General features: G+C 35.8%; 3 protein-coding genes and 1 long non-coding RNA gene across 4 annotated transcripts in view; 2 read left to right on the top strand and 2 right to left on the bottom strand.

Annotated features, from left to right (window-relative positions):
• The window catches only part of LOC117984626 (leucine-rich repeat-containing protein 40-like), a 210114-nt gene extending 204503 nt beyond the window's left edge, over positions 1-5611 (bottom strand). Inside the window, exon 1 of the mRNA XM_069500289.1 lies at positions 5513-5611. The gene's annotated coding sequence lies outside the window, so the exon portion shown is untranslated. The remainder of the gene's footprint in view (positions 1-5512) is intronic.
• Positions 1-11095, bottom strand: part of LOC117984476 (A-kinase anchor protein 200-like) — a 35550-nt gene extending 24455 nt beyond the window's left edge. The window contains exon 1 of the mRNA XM_034971102.2: positions 10933-11095. The gene's annotated coding sequence lies outside the window, so the exon portion shown is untranslated. The remainder of the gene's footprint in view (positions 1-10932) is intronic.
• Positions 76-4382, top strand: LOC138402682 (uncharacterized). Its single transcript, XR_011237035.1, has 2 exons — positions 76-3197; positions 3295-4382. It is a non-coding gene; the product is annotated as an uncharacterized lncRNA (long non-coding RNA).
• A 1055-nt stretch (positions 11096-12150) lies between the features above and the next one.
• crp (cropped) lies at positions 12151-19950 on the top strand. The gene is made up of 3 exons (XM_034971114.2): positions 12151-12550; positions 13278-13440; positions 13565-19950. Exons 1-3 carry the CDS (start codon positions 12462-12464, stop codon positions 14285-14287), a joined length of 975 nt encoding a protein of 324 aa, XP_034827005.1. The 5' UTR covers positions 12151-12461; the 3' UTR covers positions 14288-19950.
• The last annotated feature ends 2007 nt before the right edge of the window (positions 19951-21957 follow it).

Raw genomic sequence — 21957 nt, 5'->3', positions numbered from 1 at the left:
GATTTGAATACGTTTGCGATGCAAGATTACAGGTAGAAGTGTGGTAAGCAAATCTTTTTTTTTTTTTTGTTCTTCTTCTGGCTTTACACAGATTAGCCAATGTCAGGTTTGTTATTTATTAAAGTTTAAAGTTAGGGAAACTATGGATAAAATTGAAAAATCGGGATTTGGAATTTGAAAGGAAAAGGATAAGGTTTTCACTAATCTAATAATAATATACCCACATATATACTATAACTTGATATCATTTTTTTCTAGGAACAAAGCTAGAACTTTATAAATATTTGAAGAATTAGTATATAATAAACAAACTATAGATGTAGGAAATGGTATATGCAATGATTCGAGATGAGCAAGAAAGGCAGACCGATCATACAAAGTGCATGCAAAGAAAATATGGTTCAAGTCCCCATACTCCCCACAGGAACAGTAAGGATCGGGAACAATTTTCATCTTGTACAAATGGGCTGGTGTACAAACATGACCCAAACGTATTCTACACAGAACAGAGGTGACAGTTTTGGAGAAAACTAATCGACTGAACCATGGTTTTCTCGGAATGGACGTCTGAATTTTTCTATAATGTTTACCTACTGAACTATCGTTATTCCATACCCCATCCCAGGTTTCATACAAATATACTTTGGATAAATTTATCAGGTCAGAACAATAATTGGTGTATGGGACAGTATCTCCAATGCGTATAGCCTCATTTGCCAATTGATCAGCTCTTTCATTTCCGAGAATGCCCACATGGCTTGGTACCCAAGCTAGGACAACATCGCAATTTCTCTGTGAACATTTATATAAAAGATCTCTAATCCCAAAAACAATTGGAGACTGTTTATGGGATTTGAATGGAAATCTATTAATAGCTTCTAAAGCACTGCGAGAATCAGAAAATATTATGGTTTTCGGTATCTTTAAAATTAAAACATATTCTAAAGCTTTAAGTAAACCATAACATTCACCGGTGTAAACGGAAGTTTCAGGTGGAAGTTTAATTTGTTGTATACCTTTATACTGTGAATGATATACCCCAACCCCAACACAACTCTTATCCTCATGCTTAGAAGCATCTGAGAACACATAGTGCCTGTCGGGCCATTTATTATTGACGATGTTAGTAAATTCCTGTTTTGGATTAAGGTTATCTTTTAATTTTAATCCTATATCAAATTTAATTTGCGGGACAGCAATAAGGCTTTTGTAGTTATGCTGGTATAGAGGAAGAGTAATACTTCGATGGGTGGGAGCTCCCAAACTTTCATATTTTCTAAGACTTTTTACAAGACATGGAGAGTCTTTATGGGTCCAGTAATTGCAGGTATCAACCTGATATGCAAGTTGTCGTACTTTTGAAAATAACGGATGGGAACTTAGCTGTAATGTACGAAAAAAGTATTTATCACAGAGGAATTGTCTTCTCATATATAGGGGCGGATCACAACATTCCACCTGAAGACAATTTGTCGGAGCAGATTTCATCGCACCTGTAACTAACCTCAAAGCCTTCGACTGGATCATATCCAGCTTTTTAGCTGCAGTTGTATTACCAGGGTGTAATAAGAATGTTCCATAGTCTAAAACACTTCTTATTAAAGCATTATATAACAATCTCATTGTAAAAGGGTGTGCACCCCACCATACTCCTGTAAGGCACCTTAGAATATTCAAATTTCGCTCACACCTTAATGAAACATATTCAAAATGAGGAACTCCAGTAAGTTTAGAATCTAATATTACGCCTAAAAATTTTGTCTTATCTTTAACTGCTAACGGAATACCATTGTAATTAATATGAAGAGATGGGAGATTTCGCTTTCGAGAAAATACTACAACAGAGCTTTTAGATGGTGACAAATCTAGCCCATTATTATATAACCAACACTTTAAAGCATTTAACGCTAAAGTTAACAATTCACTAATATTATCCAAAGATGGCCCTGCAACATATAAAAGCAAATCATCTGCATATTGAAGCACATTTGCATATCTGCTAACAGAAATGTCCAAATCGTAAGTATAAATGTTATATAATATAGGGCTCAAAACAGAGCCTTGTGGCAAACCCTTCCACACAGTTCTATATATAATTTCATTTTCAGACGAATCTAACGAATACTTTATATATCTTTCGTACAACATATTTACAATAAAATTAATTAATAAATTAGGAATATTCAGGGCTAGCAATTTATTTTTTAAAATCGAGATATTTACATTATCATAGGCGGCATTTATGTCTAGGAAGGCAGCAACCAAAGACTCATTTTTAGAAAAACTTAGTCTTATGTCTGTGGTAAGAACGCTCAAGCTGTCAAGGGTACATTTACCTTTCCTAAAACCAAACTGGTTTCTTGATAATAATGTATTATGTTCTAAAAACCATTCCAGCCTGATTTTAATGAGGTGTTCAGCAGTTTTAGCTAATACCGACGATAATGCTATTGGCCTATACGATGTTGGATCTGAACTCGATTTATTCGGCTTCTGTAATAAGATCAAAGTTTGGGACCTCCAGGATTCAGGAACGATACCCGCCATCATAACGTTGTTGATCAAAGAAAGGTAGTACCTGAGGATATTGTCGTCAAGATTCGATAAGAAGGAATAAGGAATCCCGTCTTCCCCTGGTGCTGAATCCTTAGTCGATGACAGTACGCCTTTCAATTCGTTAAGTGTAAATGGCGAATTCAAATCTACATTATTATAATTATCATTAGATACTATTAGGGGCGTTAAGGCCATGGGACATTCAGGTACATAAGGAGGACCCAAACGATCCATGATTTGCTCTGCTAGAGCTGGAGATATTTTATTCTGTTGTGAATCTTTAAATGCAGATCTAAACCTTCTTATATTTTGCCAAACAATTGAAGGTGAAACAGTAGGATTCAAGGATTTACAAAACCTGTGCCATCCTTCATATTTCTTTACCCTAAGTAGCTCCTTAGTGGTATTGGCAATTTTTAAGTAATTATCAAAATTTTCATCCGTCATATTTTGACAAAATTGTTTTTCTGCTGCTTTCCTTTCTTTAACAGCATTAGTGCACTCTACATCCCACCATGGTGGAGATGGAATAAATTCCATGCACTCACCCCTTTTTACTGGAAAAGTTTCATCTGCAGCTTCAATTAAAGCTGCAGATAAAGCTTGTGAGGATTCTAATATATTCAAATGACTAATTTCAGGTAAATTATTGATTTTCTTTTCAACAGCTGCACTATACAAACTCCATTTTGCATCTGTCAGTTTATGTTTTAAACGTGGCTGTCTTACATGTTTTAGAGGTTTTTCAAAAGGGAAAGTAATAATTAGAGGGTAGTGATCACTACCACCAGTAGATTCAGCGGTTGACCAGGTGAGAGATGAAGCTAGATCAGGAGTGCAAATGGACAAATCTGGAGCACTAGGTGTCCGTGCCAACCGTGTTGGAGACCCAGTATTAAGAATGCACAAGTTATGGGAGCTTATTAAATCTAACAACTTTTCTCCATAGAAGGTTGATGTGGAACATCCCCATAATTCGTGATGAGAGTTAAAATCCCCTAAACATAAAAATGGTTTCGGTAAAAAATTAAAAATTTCATTTATTTCATTAAATATTTCATTATTAGGACGAGAGAAATATATAGATACATAACATATACTATTTACAATAACTGCAATAACAGATAAGTTATCGCTATGTACAGGTAGAGTGATAGGTGTAAATGTCAGAGTATTTCTGATGAGTATGGCCACTCCGCCATACCCATCAGGTCTGTCTTCTCGGAGACAAACATACCCCGGCATTTTGAACAAAAATTCCCCTCTTAACCATGTCTCTTGGAGACAGATTAGAAAGGGATCATGTTTATTAATAAGATATATTAAGTCTTGTTTTCTACTGTTGAGGCTCAGGCAATTCCACTGAATCACTCTGGCTCTGTGAACCATTATTATTAGAGATTTGATATAAGGCTTCAATTACTGTGGCAACGTGGGACGGTGTAACTATATTTGATTGTGATAATAATTGAATTAATATTTTAATAATGTCTGCCATGTTCATGTTATTTTCAGAACTATTATTATTAAAATTAAACTTTTGTTTAGGTAAAACAGGATCTCTTATTATTTCTGAGTGGGCAGAGCGGTCATAGCCTTTGCTATGCTTTGAGGGTGATCTTGGCTTTATAAAGACTGTTTTTTTATACGAATTCGGCACTGAATTTGAACTAGATGGAAGTTTAGATTTTTGGGGACCATGTATATCCTGTGATGAAGAGGATGGCACAGGCGTTGAAACCAAAGCTTCGGCATATGACATGTTTGAAACTGGTGGATGTATTTTAATTGCTTCCATATACGAAATACAACTTTTGCTCATGGTTTCTTTTATTGCTCTCTGTCTGTTATGCTCTAAGCATTTTTTATTTATGGCTTGATGGGAACCTTTGCATAGGCAACACCGGTAATACTCTTCCTCTACCTGACAAGTGTCGCCAGAATGCCCTTGGCTACATTTATAACACTTTGGCACTGACCGGCACTGATTTTTGACGTGTCCAAAACGGCAACACTGGTAGCATTGCACAGTGGGGTAAATATATAACTCTACAGGTAAAGCAGTGTAGCACATATATACCCGGGTAGGCAGTATTTGCCCATCAAAAGTAACTATTACCGTCCCCGTGTTAATGAATTGGTTTACATCATTCACTACAATTTTTCTTTTCATCCTCCTGATTTTAATGATTGGTCCGCAACCAAGTGGAACACTCATATTGAGTAAGACTTCCTCTTCAGACCAATCATTAGGGACACCTTTTACCACACCCATGCGAGTAACATTAAATGTGGGTATAAACGCCCTGTATTTTGCGGGTTCAAGTATTGGGTTTGTTAAAAAATTGTTGGCATCCAAGTAGGTAGAAAACGCCATACTAATGCGATTTCTACCTACACGTTTTACGCTTCCGTTCACAACACCACTAAATTTGTTGTTTTTTAAAAATCTACCAAAAGTTATTGGGTGTAGAGTTGTTGAGCTATCAGTTTTTTCAATTTCTTTTTGTACATGTATTACATATGGGGCATTGTCGGATTGTTGATAATAAGCACGACCAATTGGCACACGCTTTGGCAATGAAGATTGATTACTATTATCGGTGGGATTTGTGGATTCAGTTTGTGGATTTGGGTAAGGGGTATTCTGAACTTTATTATTGTCAGGTTCACACTTGCATTCACACCTGTACCTTTCTCTTCCATCTCGACCTTTTGTTTTCCTTTTTCTTTTGTTACAGGTCATACAAATGCGTGAAAATATTTTTCTTTTTAACGGTTGGTCGGCATTGGACACAACGGAAACGTCAGTGTCCATTGACGACTCAACTGCCGCAATTAATACGTCCATTTTAGATGTAATATTCAACGATCCTAGGGGATCAGACCCCCCGGGATCGGGAGGCCTAGTTTCCATAAGTTTGAAATGAAAACTATACTAAATTTAAAAACTTACCTATATATACAGCTAACTACTATGAAAATGTCACTAAAACTACAATATTAACACTATAAAACAACACCAATCCTTTTCCAAATTGAAATTACAAATTAATAAAATCAAAGCACGAAAAATTCACGTCCGCCAAGTACGAAGTTTCCCGCCCTTCAGCAAATCTTTACCAGTGCAGAGAAAAGCTCTAGCATCAGCTATCCTTTTAAACGAAGACTTGCCGGCGCGGCAGCGGACAACTTGCAGCCCGATTATATGTAGTTAGGTTAGGGCAAGATCTTGCACTAAAGGACTTCATACTAGGCGTCTAAACTTTGGTCACTAAGGTGATTTGTGAGTTTGGATTACTTACGTACTTAGCCCACAAATCAAGGATTACCGTGTGAATTTTAACATAATTCTAACTTAGGTATATACCTATAGCGAATATTTGAATTGCTTTTACTATTGCAAAACTTCCAAAGACTTGAATGGATTTGAATATGTGCAAATTCTACAAATCTAACGCTATCTGATCGCCTAACCGTAAACGTCTGTTGATAGACTATACAAATTATAACAATAATTAATTTTTCATAAACAGTAAGTATACTAGTTAAGTTAAAAGAAGAAGGTGTTAAATACCACCAAATCTTCGTGAGAAGTGTTCGTATTGGCTATCTAGAGAGATAGCTATCTATCTCGAACTATTGAAAATAAGATTGCACTTTTTTCACGGACACTTTAACGGCCGGTAGCGTAATATTATTATAATCTTGTACATTCGTGATCAAATCAGTAATTTTACGAATGTAGAGCAAACTTGGCAATTTTCTCTAGTCAGATTACGATAGACAAGGCAAAACCAAACAGGCTAAGGATGCTGCTTATAGAAGCGTGAATAGGTCAGGGTGCTGGGAACTAGCTACAAATAAATGTTGCAGACCAAAATAGCAACAAGATGCACCGCTCCCGCCTTGTACCTACCTACTACTGCATATATTCAGGGTTCGAGACGCTATACTACGACAATGACGACGCGCGACGTGATCAATAAAGAATTTAGGACATTAATCTATACATATAAAAGAAAGCTAGTTAATAAAAACGTGTCAAAAGACTTGTCTGATGTCTCGCACTAGTGCCTGATCTACTATCGCTCAGCCTGTGGTGAACGTTGAAATTTTGACAGTAGATTCCTTTTAGAGCGACCACGCACTCATTCGATCCGAATTAGTGAAAATACGGCCATATGTCATAAGCTACCATACAAATAATTCTATGACAACTTCGGAACCTATTTTCACGGACTCGGATCGGATGAGTGCGTAACCGCTATCTTCACGGACGAAAGCATCGCGGAGATTGTCTCGCCGTGTGACGAAATTCGATACACACTATCGCCGCGATATTATCGCCCTGTATAGGCCCATAGAGTTTGTATCGAATTTTGTGACACGGCGAGACTATCGCCGCGATTCTCTCGTCCGTGGAGATGGCGCCTAAGTCGTTAGCTAGAATTTTGCATTCAATTGTGATTGAAATCCCGTCATACCGTTAATGAAAAATAATTAAAATATACGCACCAAATTATATTTAATACACAATCACAATGGGCTTTTCCTAAATTATTATGTGGACACTAAACATACACTTAAATATTGCACTGAATAATTGTGTTCGAGGTTCAAATATCTTAAAACTGTTACCGCTTCGACGATAGACGTGAAATTGAGAATATTTAAAGACAACACGACAAAAGCACATGAATATCATTAACGAAGTCGTTATCATTGTGTATTTAGGTATCTTAGTTCTAGTTACTCTTCCGTGAAACCGTCGTTATTTGTCTAATTGATACTTTGTGAATAACAAGTCGTTTACTTTAGTTTAATATATTTTGTACCAATATAAATATACTTGAACGCTTTAAACAATCAAGCAATTTACTTAATGACCTCTTTATAAATATCTACTTCTCTTAACAATAAATAGATACTTATATTATAGAAATAAACGTTCAAAGTAGGGATACGCCAGTCACGTCGCCGTACCTACTACGTCTTTATCTCTGCACAAAGAATCGTTTCAGACAATATCAGAAGCTAGACGGTCCATTGTAAACGGAAACGAAAATAAAAACTGAGGGTATAATTAATTTTATAGTCGTATAATAGTTTTAGAACTACTTACTTACGCCAAATAGTAGATTCCTACGAAAAATCAATAAACAAATATTAACCAACAACCTTAGCAAATAATATTGAGGTAACAGTTCAACTTACATTAAAACATGTTAGATAAAAATTAGACTAAGTTTTAACAAGTAGGTATAAATCTGCATATTTTATAATAAAATGATTGTAAATTAACAACAGTGTAGGTAGAAGTTACGAATCTACAAAACAAAAGTGGGCGAAACTCGCGTAAAATTGACAACAAGCGAACGTAAAAATAGTAACATTTGTAAAAGTAGCAGACAAGTACTTCATCAGCAGACTATGTGTGATACAAAGTTATGTACTTTACAAATTGATTCACGGAGCGGGGTGAATGACCTTTTCCGTTCCCCCTCCACTCGACTTTTTTAGGCACTGTACTGTCATCCCGAATCTATCGGCGCGGCGTCGCGGTTGTAACAATGGAACTTGGGAGGCGTTTAGAGCAAAGCTAGTTCTGGTTTATTAATTTAAGTTGCTGTGCGATGACCTTGACTTCGCCGTGTTCAAGGTCAACGGCTCGAGCACTCGCTAAGAAAATCGTTAGTTGTTCCGTAAGTAAATTCGGGAGCCTTGGAGTCATCAAGACCAAACTTATCTTATGACCCATTAATTTTCAATGTGAAACATTGAAAATTAATGGGCTATTAATTAATTTAAAATAATTTTTTGTGGGCTGGTCTGTTCGAGGAGTGATCGAGGCTTTTTATCCTGGGAAAACAAAGGGTTTCCATGAACCATAAAAAGCCTTCTTTTTAATATAAATCAGATTCATTTGACTTACTGAATTCCTGCTATTAGCTGTTAAAATAATATATTATCATAATCAAATCTGTTGTTTCCACATTAAATTGTGGTTTCCTTAATATGATTTCATCCTGGATGTAATTAATAAATCTGAATAAGCATGACAGGCTAAATAGGCTTAAATTTTTCGATTTCATTGAGTAATTTAAGTAATTAATTAATGAATGAAAAATATTTATTTCAATCATTTGAATGGTAGGTACATATCACCCGAAACTTTATCTGTGTGATAACTGTTTCCTCATGGGACTCCAGGATAAAAATGTAGCCTCTAGGTTATTTTCACAGTTCATATGGATAATAGTATGAAACTGTGTATTCCACACTTACAGCAGCGCTGAACACAGACAATAAATTTCAAGAGACAATCATATTATTATTTTTTTCAGCAATTTAGCAAAGTTTTTATAATAAGCTCCCAGAAGATACATAATATATTATATTGGAGGTGTCTCTCAACAACTTCCAAACTTTTTGAAAAATCTTATTACAAAGTGGATTTATGTAAATGATAAGAAAGCTTGGGGATGACTTGCTTAACAGCTTTGTTGGTTCTAATAAGTTTAAGTGATTTTGTGAAGTGGTGATAATGAAAATAAGATTTGGTCGAGTTTGTTGTGGGCTCTTCTCAGACCAGGGCGCGTTTGGAACTTGAGTAGCTTTAATTTTAAGTTTGACACACATTCCACATCTTAAAAATTCAAAAAAATTCCATTAAAAAAGTGTACAAAGGTACCTATACTCAACTTGAAGAAATAATTTGACTTTGACTTTGAATGATTTTTGAGGGAAAATATAGCTGAATCTACATCAGTAAACATTTGCAGCACTGATAGTGTAGTGGTAGATAATTAATTAAAGTGTACTTAGATATATTATCATTTTCAACAAGAATAATGCTACTGATTTTGATGGCAACTAAATTTTCGAGTATCTATTCACATCTTTTTCTTGCCAATGTAACAAGAAAAGGACTAACAAATCTATTTTAATTTAAAACTGTCAAACCTTGTAAATTAAGGTGGCAGATTTGTTCAGAAGCACTAAAATTTTATGTTTTTTAAAATTTTAAGTATTAGTTTTCATTTTCTCTCCTTTCTAGCGATGTATCAGAATCGACGCCAACTAGATGATGCCCGCGATATCGCCCGCGTGGATAGGTTTTTTAAAAATCCCATGGGAACTCTTGATTTTCTGGGATAAAAAGTAGCCTATGTCCTTCCCTGGGATGTAAGCTTACTTTCATCAAAATCGATTAAACTGTTGGGCCATGAAAAGCTGGCTGTCACATTTATCATATTAGTATGATTTATGAGATTAGTAAGAAACTAATAAGCTATTTATTTTGAAGTTGACGGGTGTGTCATTTTCACCACGTGTACAGCAAAAGCACACTTAACTATGCATTGTTCGTTCGGCAACCAGGGGTAAATTAAACTAGATGGTGATTCAAAAGCATTTGTAAAAATTCACTTGAATAAAAATATATTCTATTCTATTCTTACTTAATGATTTCGCAAAATTTTACTAATATTATATTAAACGAAAAAGTGTGTATGTTTGTCTTTCAATCAGAACTGATGGATTTAACTTTTTCCATGGGTATATGCAGTTAAATGACTTGGAGAGTGACACATAGAATTTTTTATACGGCAGGGTTATAAAATCACAGCTAACAAAGGTGGAGGCATCTCATAGTGCAATATGAAATAATAACCAGATGTACTGTAAAATGGAATAACAGATTTTTAAAAATATTTTTTTTATTTCTTAACATAAATTTACTAGCAGATGTGGGCATATAAACACTTTCCACAAAAACAACTTTTACTGTCGTGTTCTTTCAACCAATATTTCTAGGAGACTTAATTTTGTACACATCGAGGACAGTGAAGTAAATTGTAATGTAATTGACAATATGAAATCGGTAATACCAAAAACCTTTGTTTAGCGAACTGTGCACCGGTTGAGTTACGATGATTCATCGTTCGATACGATTAGTGAATGCATGAAAACAGGGTTTCCCGGAATGCATTAGCTCTATGTATTGATCATTTTATTCCTTTAATTAATATTTCATCTGCTAGGTAAGTATAATTCACTTTGATAAATTTCAACAGGAATATGAAAAAGTAAAAAGTTAACAGCTAGGTACCTATCTACCTCAACACATTTAGAAATAATTGGTAGGTACCTACCTCAACTTCTAGAAAATAAATGGAAATGTTGTTTTATAATATAATAAACATAATTAATATTTTGAAGCAGAGCATAGTTAAAGTACGATTATCAAAGTACCTAATTATTTTAAAAGCAACGATAAAGGACTGCACAAACAGCCGGCACATAGGCGTAGGGAATCACACGGGATATCTTAAAAATAATTATCACAAAAACTTATACTAGTTTTGATATTACCTTAAGGCTTTTTAATCCGAACAGTGTGGGCAAAGAAATTACACCAAAATTATTAATTTATTTCACTTCCAGCACACACAGCCGAACACAATATGGCGACAAGGCAAAATCTCCACCCACCGAGAACAAATTCAAAATTGAAACTCTTTGTGATTGGTCAATAGCATCGAGACGCTTCAGTTATGCCAACATAATCAATGGACGGGAGCACCAACCGAAAGTTACAGGCGCGTTCAATTTTTTCTTATTTTAAATCCAAGTCCAACCTCCTTGTTATTTTACATAGAGTACAGTAAAAACGGGTAACATTGGTATAAATATAGCTTAGCGCCGAAATATTATTTTGCCGTAAGTTTCAAATCAAAATATAAATCAATTTTGTACAATAATTTATTGTTGTTTTTTATTTTAAATTTATTGTTGTCTAAAATATAAACACAACATTAAAGTGGATTTTAGGATGCCATTAAAAAACTTTTGTGTGATGTAGTTTAGGGTGTTCCTAAACTTACATAATATTTGTAGTGAAGTGAAGTGCAAGTCGGACTCGCATACGAAGGGCTTCGTACCAAAATATTATAACGTTAAGGCGCAATTTATACAGATAAAGCGTAAAACAAAGGCGCGGCGCAGACGTCGAACGAATAACGCTTGGAGCAAAGAGGCATGCCTGCGCCCCGCGCCGTCTGAGTATTATAATTCACGAGTCACGACGCGTCGCTTTCATACATTTTGTATGAATAGGTTTTGAAGCGGCAGCGGCACCATATTATCTTCACCGCACCAATCCTTCTCTATGGCCGCGCCTGTGCCCGCCTTTCCCATATAAATTGCGCCTTATAAGTGCAATACTTTTCATTGGAGACTAACTATTTAGGTTTAAGTGTATTATATATGTACTAACTATCCACGTAACTATGTATTACTGTTAGTTTCCGTAAAGCTGTGATAGCCTAGTGGTGACGTAATCAATATTTGTTTGGTGTACTATCATACTCTGGTGTGTTTAGTGGCGGTAAGTATGATTTCTTTTGTTGTTTTGTCCCTTTCGGGTATACGCGTCTGAGAAGTCTATTTCTTAGCCTGAGCCACGCCTGAGCTACTCACAATGTTTGACTAGTTTACAATGTTACCCGTGACGACTGTACAGTGACCGGAGCCGACGACGATGCCTTGATTTGATTAATTGTCTATGGCTTAACTCTATGGGCAAATGCATCGATATGTCGCGATGTCGCGTTTCTCAAGTTGCCCTTGACTCTATCCTTTTAATACTGTTTTTAAAAGTTTTCTTTATAATATAAAGAACATTTTAATACATAGAATTTATTCTATAGTTACAAGTGTTTTTTAGTGTGATGTGAGTGATTAACGGTGTGGTGAAGTCAATAATCCCTGTAGCGTCACCTGACTAGACTCATTGTCATTTCCCGCCATTGTGGCTTTGCTAAAACTAATTTCGATTTTCTGTTCTAACTAAAGTGGTTTAGATGTGGATTTAATCATTTGCGTTGTTTTGTGCCTGAGTAATGTCATTACACGGTAATGACGTTTGTTTACTAGAAATAGAAGACTACAACTTGTACGAAGAAGAAGCATCTGATCACGCTAACTCAAGGTAGGTGTAACCGGCGTGGTTATAGATTTTGCAACGATAGTATCAGCTATGGTGATTACATTCATGAATAATGACAGTTTCTTTCATAACAATATGAACTGTAATGTTTGTGATGAGTACATATTATTATGGGTCCATATGAGTTTGCTCCCGCCCTGTGCCGGTCCATAGTCAGCTGTTGGGCCGCCATGTTTGGACGAATCAAATAGGCGTAGTAAGCGTTATCACACTCGCGAGTATCAAACATACCGCATATAGTGTTCAGTATGACCTGTCAACATGATGAAATTATAATGTTTTCATACGAATATACATTTGTAAATGTATTCCACTTAATAAATATGAATATATGTAGCAGATAAAATAAACCTATGATATGTACCTATGTCGTGCACACAGGATCATAATGTATGAGGTTATTTACTTCTGCTGTAAAGTATGCAATAAGCATTGAATAAATTAATAAAAACAATATGAATTCTGTAATACAACATTAATAATATAAATAGTTTTGATTTTGATCTAGTTATAGACCAAAATTCAACCTCCAAATGATCTGGTGGCAGGGTAGTGCCACTGTTGCATTATATTGTTAAGTTATAAACTGTTAACTTAAAAAAAATTAATAACACCTACTTAGATGTATGATTCATTGTTTTTTTTTTTTTAAACAATTACGTAGCCTCTGTTTAATTTTAAAATTAATTGGGGTTTTAAACATTTTCAGAAGCGACAAATTGCCACCAGGTAGCAAAACCATGGAAGCAGAAAAGCGAATTCGGCGTGAAATTGCAAACAGCAATGAAAGGAGGCGTATGCAGAGTATAAATGCAGGCTTCCAAGCATTGCGCACCTTGCTACCACGTCATGAAGGCGAAAAACTAAGTAAAGTAAGTATAATTTATTTACAGTCTATTAATAGCTATTTGTATGTGTTAGAGAGGAGACCCGTGCTCAGTAGTGAGCCAGTGATAGGTTGATGTTCATGATATCTAATGGATTTGTTTTTTGTAGGCTGCCATATTGCAACAAACTGCAGAATACATCTACTCACTGGAACAAGAAAAAACGAGGCTTCTATCTCAGAACTGTCAACTGAAGAGGTTGCTGAACCAACATGAAGGAGGAGATATACCCCTAAAGAAGAGGAAAAGTGAAATTATAACTCATATTCCTTCCATAATTCCTGATTCCACTGATGATACGATTATAAACTCAAGATCACCGGAACCTGTACCAGTCATAACGGTTTCTGGAATCAGCCAAAAAAAGGAATCTGAGAGTGGAGAGTTACGAGTGCAGCTGGAACGTGAGAAGCAATTGCGGCGTCTACTGGAAGACCGTCTCACCACCATGGAGACACAGAGCACACATGAGGTAGGTCACTATGAAGAAACAGAAGAGGTTGACTGCAAAATGGAGAAATCTGAAGTGGAGGAACCACCAGCACCAGAAGCACCACCTGCAGTGGCTGCCCCTCTGCTGGAAGCAGCCATTAAGGCAGAGCCTCGGGTGGAAGTAGAGGTGCTGCCCGATGCTGCTCATGATGCTCCCTCGCGGCTGTATCTGCCCAGCACGAGCCGCCAGAACTTAGAGACCATTGTGGAGGCCATCCGTCACTTGGAGGGAGATCACCTGTTCGGAGAAGTAGGCACTGATGCCCCTCTGGCGTTGACAAAAAAAGTGGAACGAGCTCCGCCACAGCGACCAGGAGTTATAGTAGTGAAGCATTCGTGATTGTATTACTAACTAGTTGTGGATTTTCCGCTCGATAAATCGCGTCTATTTGAAGAGACCTCATCCTCCTCGAATATTTTGTTTAGTTGTATAAACACCTTTTCCAAAGTGACAAATTGATAAGTCTGTGTTTCGTTTATAACGCTTTGAAGTTAAGTTGAGTGTGAGATTGAGGGGGGGGGGGGGGGGGGGAAGGGTAAATCCGGACTATGAAAGTTCACCCACCATGCGATTTTCTGCAGAATTTGTGAGAAAAATCGCGATATTTTGCAGTGCGGGCTTACCCTTTACTGATTGATGCAAGTGACGTAAGTTGATTGGCGCTGTGCTTAGTTTAGTCTCAAATTAATTATGTTTTATGATTATTATTGATTTACTCACCCTTAATACAGTTATTGATTGATCGAGGAATGACTGATTTTCATAAGAATGGGTGAACATGACTAGTAATACAATGTGCCGCGTGCCAATACGATATGTTTGACATTATTTCAGTGTAGGCATTCAGTTTCTTCCCTAGTTAATTTCTTTAGTTTTCCCCATGATGTTTAATGTTCAGCGTATTATGGAATGCAAGCAATAATGCTGAGATTGATGTAAAGAGGTTGTTATTGAAACAGCAATAATGAAAGGATAGTTAATACCATTCAAAATTCAAATATTGTAAATATTATATTCCTTGGTCTGGGGTGCTCAAATTGGTGTAATAAATACTGAATAAATTTAAAATAACCGAAACATTATCTAAAGCAGAATGGTGATGCAAGAAGCTACAGATATTGTTGCCATTAATTCGGATGACGATGAATCAGCCCCCCCAAATTGTGTAAGAATAACCGTTTCATGGCAATCGCAATTGTCAAGAAATTCTGCTCTTTGATTGGCTGTGAAAAATGTAAACAGTGAATCAACCAATCAAAATGCATAATTTCTTGACGATTGCTATAGCAATTAAATGGTTATTCTTACATAATCGGATCAGGATATAGATAAACTGCCCATACAACTTTTCAAGTGGCTGATCAACAATAAAAATAAACAGAGTACAGTGTTGACAAACACTGAACTTGTTGACATACATTACAAGGAGTTTGGCATCAACTTATGAGATATCCATGAATTGGAGGGGGAAATCTACTTAACCATTATGAAGAAATACTTAGAGGACTGGCCCCAATGGGAAGAGTTTGACAAAACCATCAACTTAATGAGGAATAAAAATGACAAGGATGGATTAAACAAAATGTTAGACAGTAACTATCATAATTTAATTATTTACTTGAAAGTTATGTTGGCCCGAGCACAAACGTTAGCATATATTATCCAGAAAGTTCCTGGCAGTTAAATAATCGCGTCTGACTTATGATGCGAGTGCGCGCTCGTGCAGGTATTGTTCCACGCGCTCGTGTACTGTGTACGGATGTAGCGCTCACACTTATGTAGATGACGAACGCGGGGTGCGGCGCGGAGCGACGTGCGCACCACTGACGCCTAAAAAATGCTATTGCGACGCGTCTTGCGCTTCTTCTTCAAGAACGACTATTTAATTGGCGCGGACTGTACCTAATGGGAACCTACTAAGAATCTATTAATGGGAATTATTTTCAAAAAGTAATTATAAATGTATTAGCTCTTAAATTATTATGAATAATATAATGCAGGCATGCGGCTACTATATACATCTGATAATTTCTTTACATTTATATATCAGCTGTGTGATGTGTCACATAATACTATATTTTGTGTAGTGGTTAATAATTTTAAAAATTCATTCAGTTATACCCTAGCAGCATCTTTTCACTTATATTTAGTGTAAAGAAGAGTGAAGACATCTGGTAGTAGAAAAAATGAAATAAAATTTAAACTTATAAAAATCTTAATCAACAAAGAATTATCCAATATCTAGTAATCCAGTGTGGTAGGTCGCTAAAAATTCCAGTGATTTTATATTTGATATTGGTAAGTTATTGTTAGTGGCAATAATAATAATTATTTATTAACTTATTAGTAATGCATTCCACGTGATTCTGTATCCCAAAAAATAAATAATCTTGAGCTGAGACCACTATCAGGGGTTTGAGAAATAACATTAATTTCTGACCATAGCTAAAGGATTGGAAATGTGATAAGAAAATTATGTCTAAGTTATTTTAAATGAAAAATAAATTACTCACACTTAACATCAGCACACCTAATATGCACCCACGAGAAAAATTTGTCTACGGATTTACTTGTGTTATAATGAATAAACACGAGAAAATGTGTAGACAAAATTTTCTCGTAGGGTGCATGTTAAGCCCTCAGGTGACCCGCCTGCTCGCTCGCTATTTCTATTTAAAAAAAAATTTATATGCTTTTATTCATTCTTAAAATCAAGATTTTTTCAATATGTATTTAATGCATTTCATGGTGCAGTGCTCTCACTGTATGTAATAACATTTACTATGTTAAGTTACATTTGTCTATGTTATAGAGAAAACCTACATGTGAAATCACAAACTGTTGAACCCAGCAAATTGGACCTGTAATTCTAAAGCTACTGTTTTGGAAAATTGTTATAGATCATTCAAAAGTTGTATATTATGATTTGTAAAATCTGTTTGAGTTTCTATTTTACAAAACTGATTACAAATATGGATGATTATGGCTATACTAACATGTTTGTTCGATGTAAGCCCGACTAGTTTACAAAAGTGTATTTAAATCATTTTTGAAATATTCTGACTATTTAATGGATAGCCATTTATTTGTAAACTAATATTCTGTTAAAAAATATTCATTTCTACCTTACCTTGACAGAATCTCATGTGAATGAGTTGTGACTATTTTGATCATGTTATATTGATCAAGATTTTATTGTATAGAGCTTGTAGGCAGGCAGGCCTGTGCTGTTTCCTGCTGCTGATGGAAATATCAAGTATAGTGTAATGTATGATATGAATCATCTTGAGTACATCATAGATTGATGTGGAAAGTGTTATTTATAGTTTTACTTTACTAGATTTAGAAATTATAGGTTTTTCCAGCTCATAACTTGGTGTATAGTACTTTTACTGTTTGCTTCATTGTGCTGATCTTTTATGTTAAAAATTTAACCAGCATTGCTTTTTTTGTTAGTATCTTCTTAAGTTTGAATGTATTTTAAGTTTGACTCAGTGGCAGAGTGATGTACAATGTATTGTATAAAAGTATAAAATAGTGCCGTGATCCTGCTTAAAGGGTCATATGAATTTGTTAAGACTGATCATTAATTCATTATTAAGTTACGCTAGTTCGAGCCACAATTTTGGTCGTATCTGTGTGTATGTGTGTGATTTTAATTACGTAGTTATTTATATGTGTGTATGATATTGTGATACTGGTGTTTAGTAGTATATGTAACTGACAGTTTTATGTGAGATTCAGTGTATAACTCTAGTTATAATTGAGTCAATCATGATAGTAAAAATGTAATGTTAAATTTTGCGTAGAATCTCCCTAATTCTGTTAGTTGTATGACATAAGCTAATTGTTCATGACTGTTGTATGTAATTTATTTTTGCATTTGTGTTTCTAACTTTTTAATACTAGGAACAGCAACAAGATTTTTGATAATACAAAAATATATTTAATAGCAGAGTTCATTTCTTAAATGACAGTAAATGTTTCATTTATACATAATATAATATAGTATATATAAATATTTTGACATTATTAAAATTAGTAAAAATAATTTAACTTAGATAAGTAACATTGCTCAAAAACACTAAACTGATTTAGCTATATTTTGTAATGTTGTTACTTCAGCAACAGTATGCTTTTGTCTAGACAGCATTATAAAATTAAATTACGTCCTTGTGCAAATGGGCCTCAGACCCACTCTTACAAGCACACTTGATTTAGCAAATATTTTTAATGCTCTCACTTTTTGGCAACCAAATTATGCTTTTGCCAAAAAGTCATTACAAAATTTTATTATAACTCGTAAAATTTAACTCCTCACGCGCCATTTTACGTTTTTGTGTCAAATTTCATGTCAAAAGTATGATTTTAGTCCTTATTTTAAAGGTAAACCGTACTTTTGACATGACAGTTGACCCATATATTTAAAATGGCGCGTGACGAGTCATTTTGTACGGACTATAAATCAGTAAGGTTCGTACGCACCTGAGCGGCGCGGCGCGGCGCTTCAGCGAGCTGCACGTCGCGGCACAGAGCGTCAAAATATCATTTCTATCATTTTGTATGGCGCATATCGCACTAGAGCGGCGCTGCACAGCGCTTCACCGCGCGTTGCCGCGCGGCACGGCTGGAGAGAATATTTTGAAGCGCAGCGAAGCGACGCGCAGTGCAGTGACGCTAGTGCGACATACCCAGCGGCGCGGCACGGCGCTTCGCGCTCGTACGTGAACGGGTATAAAAGTGACGCGCAAGTGACGCGAGGTGCCGCGTACTGAAGTTGTAGTGCGCTAGGCACCGTCGAGCGGCCTGAGGTGACGCGTTCTGCAGTCGGACTGAAGCGCCGCGCCGCGCCGCTCAGGTGCGTACGAACCTTAACTGTCCCTGTGCAATTGGGCCTTAGTATGGTATATTAATTATTATTGAGTTCATATTTTAATCATGATTCATGACATGAAATTTTACTCATTGCTGAATGCTTGAATGTATTAAAATATTGTAAAGTGAAGAACTCTGTTATTAAATACTGATGATGGTGATAGGGACTGATTTCACACTCTGTTTCTGAGTCCGTAGCTGTAAGGAGTTATCTGCCTCCCGCCTTTTATATTACGTCAGTATAGGATAAAACAATGTAACATAACGGACTTGGTTATACTATTAGTGTAGTCAAAAGTATTTAGGTAATAAGAGATTTTAAGTCAAAGAAAGCAAGTTAAATTGTTTAAAATGTGTTATTATTTATGTCTTAAAGTATTAAAATGGTTATTTCTTATTAATTAGTTTGTAAATGATAATCAATATTCATTACAGCTTTCTTTCACATGTCTCTAAAACCAATAAAGCAACATTATCATTTAAGCGTAAGTATTTTTAAAGACCATAATATTATAATATTACTTACCTAATAACTATGTCTAGTAAAATGCTAATACTTTAAAAAAAATTATGGTAATATGAGAATTTCTTTGAATTAGCAATAATGTTTTATTGGATTTATAGTCAATGATAATATAATAACTTACTACCATTTTCTACACTCTATCTCATTTATTTTTATTTTCTTTTAGCATGATAATCATAAAAAAATATCGACAGTTCATACAATTTCTTTTGCATTTTTATATTAGTTTTTTAAATAAAATTATTTAAGAAGCTCAAATTCAGTTCGACGAGTCTTTACATTTAGAGATGGGGTGAATATACTTTTTTAGTGTAGGTACAGTTTATAATCGAAAACCACCTGCTTTTACCATAAGTAAACATTGTAAGTAGTTATAAGCGAATCGCAAACCATATTATCTTCACCCCATTCCTGATAGACTCAAGTTCCTATACATTATAGATAGTTATGGTAAAATATTTTTTACAGCTCGTAATTAGGATAATAATGATAAAGTGTAGAAAACGATGTTTCCTTTTTATATAAAAGTTGGTAATATTTCCTCTGATTTTGATTGTATCACATTTGAACTACATTTATGAATATTTATAAAATATTGATATTTAAGTGTTTTATTTTGAATCCTTCGGTCCCAACTCTAACAGGAATACTATGGGGAACTCTATGGCGTATTTTTTACCGTGCTTTACCTACACTCGCACATCGTACACCTAAACAGGAAAATAGAGCATGAATTAGCAATATTGAGTGCAGGCACGGTAAAAAAATAACGTGTAAACAGATCTATCTGTTTATTAAGACTGGTTCGATTCAAATATCGCCGATCTAGATAGTGTGTAGCATTCGCCCACATGGTATCTATCTTACGAGTTCAAAAGTTACTGCTTCGTGTTCTAACGACCATTTTTAGGGTTCGTTGTCTGTGCATGAAAGGGGCATCGAAACTAATCGATTTCGAGATTTCAAAAGTAAAATGAAGCATTTTTTTCTAAGCGCCAATTCGATTCCCGACCTATGTCCTATCTTTAAGGTCAAGAGTTGAACCTGCACTAGTTTTTATTTTCAAAATCGACATTGTTCTTTAGATCTATATACCTACGAATGATATCTATACCTACTTACTAATAAAAAGCGCAGGTTGTAGTCTGTAGTAGTCGCATTCGCGTGGCGCAGAAGCTGCGATCAGCTCTGTTCAAGCTTCTCTAAATTAGGTTTGAAAATAATTTCTTAGGTCTCAAAATAGTTATGCTGCCGCGCGATTGGTTTGTTAATCAACCATTCTTTTTCTGCCTCCTGGGCAGTATGAAGAATGGTAGGTACCGCAAACACTAGAGTTTTTACTTAAAACCAATATTACCTATCTACCCTCTGTCGCCGTTTTCAGTTGGCTGTCTGGATCAATGAAGCGATGGAATGACGCAGCTTCAGGCAGGCAACGCGATGGCGTGTGAAATGTGGATAGCGCAAATCAAACGCGTAGGTAGGTCATACTTAATTACATTGATTGTATTTTATATATAGGTCAAGAATTATTTATTTACTAAAGGTACCTACCTACATAATTAGAATAAGCTCATTGTATACTTAGGTAAGTAGGTGTGAACCAGGAGTGTTACGGTTTACCTACTAAGTAGTTGATATCTTCGTTCACTAACTGACCAATCAAAAAATTACAATGGTACCCAACAGGGGTGATACGGATATTCACATCCGCATCCGCAAATGCGGAACATTCGCATTGATTTAGACATCCGCATCCGCGGATGTCACAGTATTGGCATCTGCAACAACCCGGTGTGAACTATGAAGATTAGCAGCAAAGACAGATGGGCCGGACGGACATCTATCTAGGCCCCTAGGGTAGGTACTATTAATACTAAGTCATCCTATGGAAAAAAATATTGGTAGGTAAATGCAATGGTTCGCATCGTTTTGTTCCGCCACAAGAACGACCAGCAAAGAGCTATCTATATTTTCGCAATGCAACTCTCATGCCACCTATGGATATTATGTCAGACACCTTTCCACAAGTCCCAACAAGAATGGTACAAAGATTCAACAGAATTATCAAAGTTGTGCGACCGCATATTGTTTTGTAAAAAAACCGGCCAAATGCGTGGCGGGCTACGCGCAGTGTAGGGTTCCGTAGTCACAATTATTGTAACCTTGAAAACAGATATATAACTCCTCAACCTGTGAACCCTACTTAGCCATGATAGTTTTCCGGCTGTACTAACGTGTTTAGTCGACGTTAGCCCGAGTAGTTACGAACCCATACCATTATTATTTATTTCACCACTTTGTCGGCGTGATTAATATTTAAATACCCATGCCAAATTACAGATTTCTAGCACTAATAGTCTCTGAGATTAACCGAGGACGGACGGACGGACATGGCGAAACTATAGGGGTTCCTTGTTTACTACGGAACCCTTAAAAAGAATAACAGATAGGTAGGTAGTACTAGGCAACTATAAATGCCCGCATGCGTTACATGCAATTCGTGCACTGCCCGGTACCCACTCATTGTATCTGATGGTAGGTAGGTACCTACTATCTCATTCTCAATCAAGTGAACGGTAACTGACAGACAGACGAACTCACTAAT

This window comes from Maniola hyperantus, chromosome 8 (genome assembly GCF_902806685.2).
Source record: "Maniola hyperantus chromosome 8, iAphHyp1.2, whole genome shotgun sequence".
NCBI classification, from domain to species: Eukaryota; Metazoa; Arthropoda; class Insecta; order Lepidoptera; family Nymphalidae; genus Maniola; species Maniola hyperantus.
This window is presented reverse-complemented; position numbering and strand designations above follow the sequence as displayed.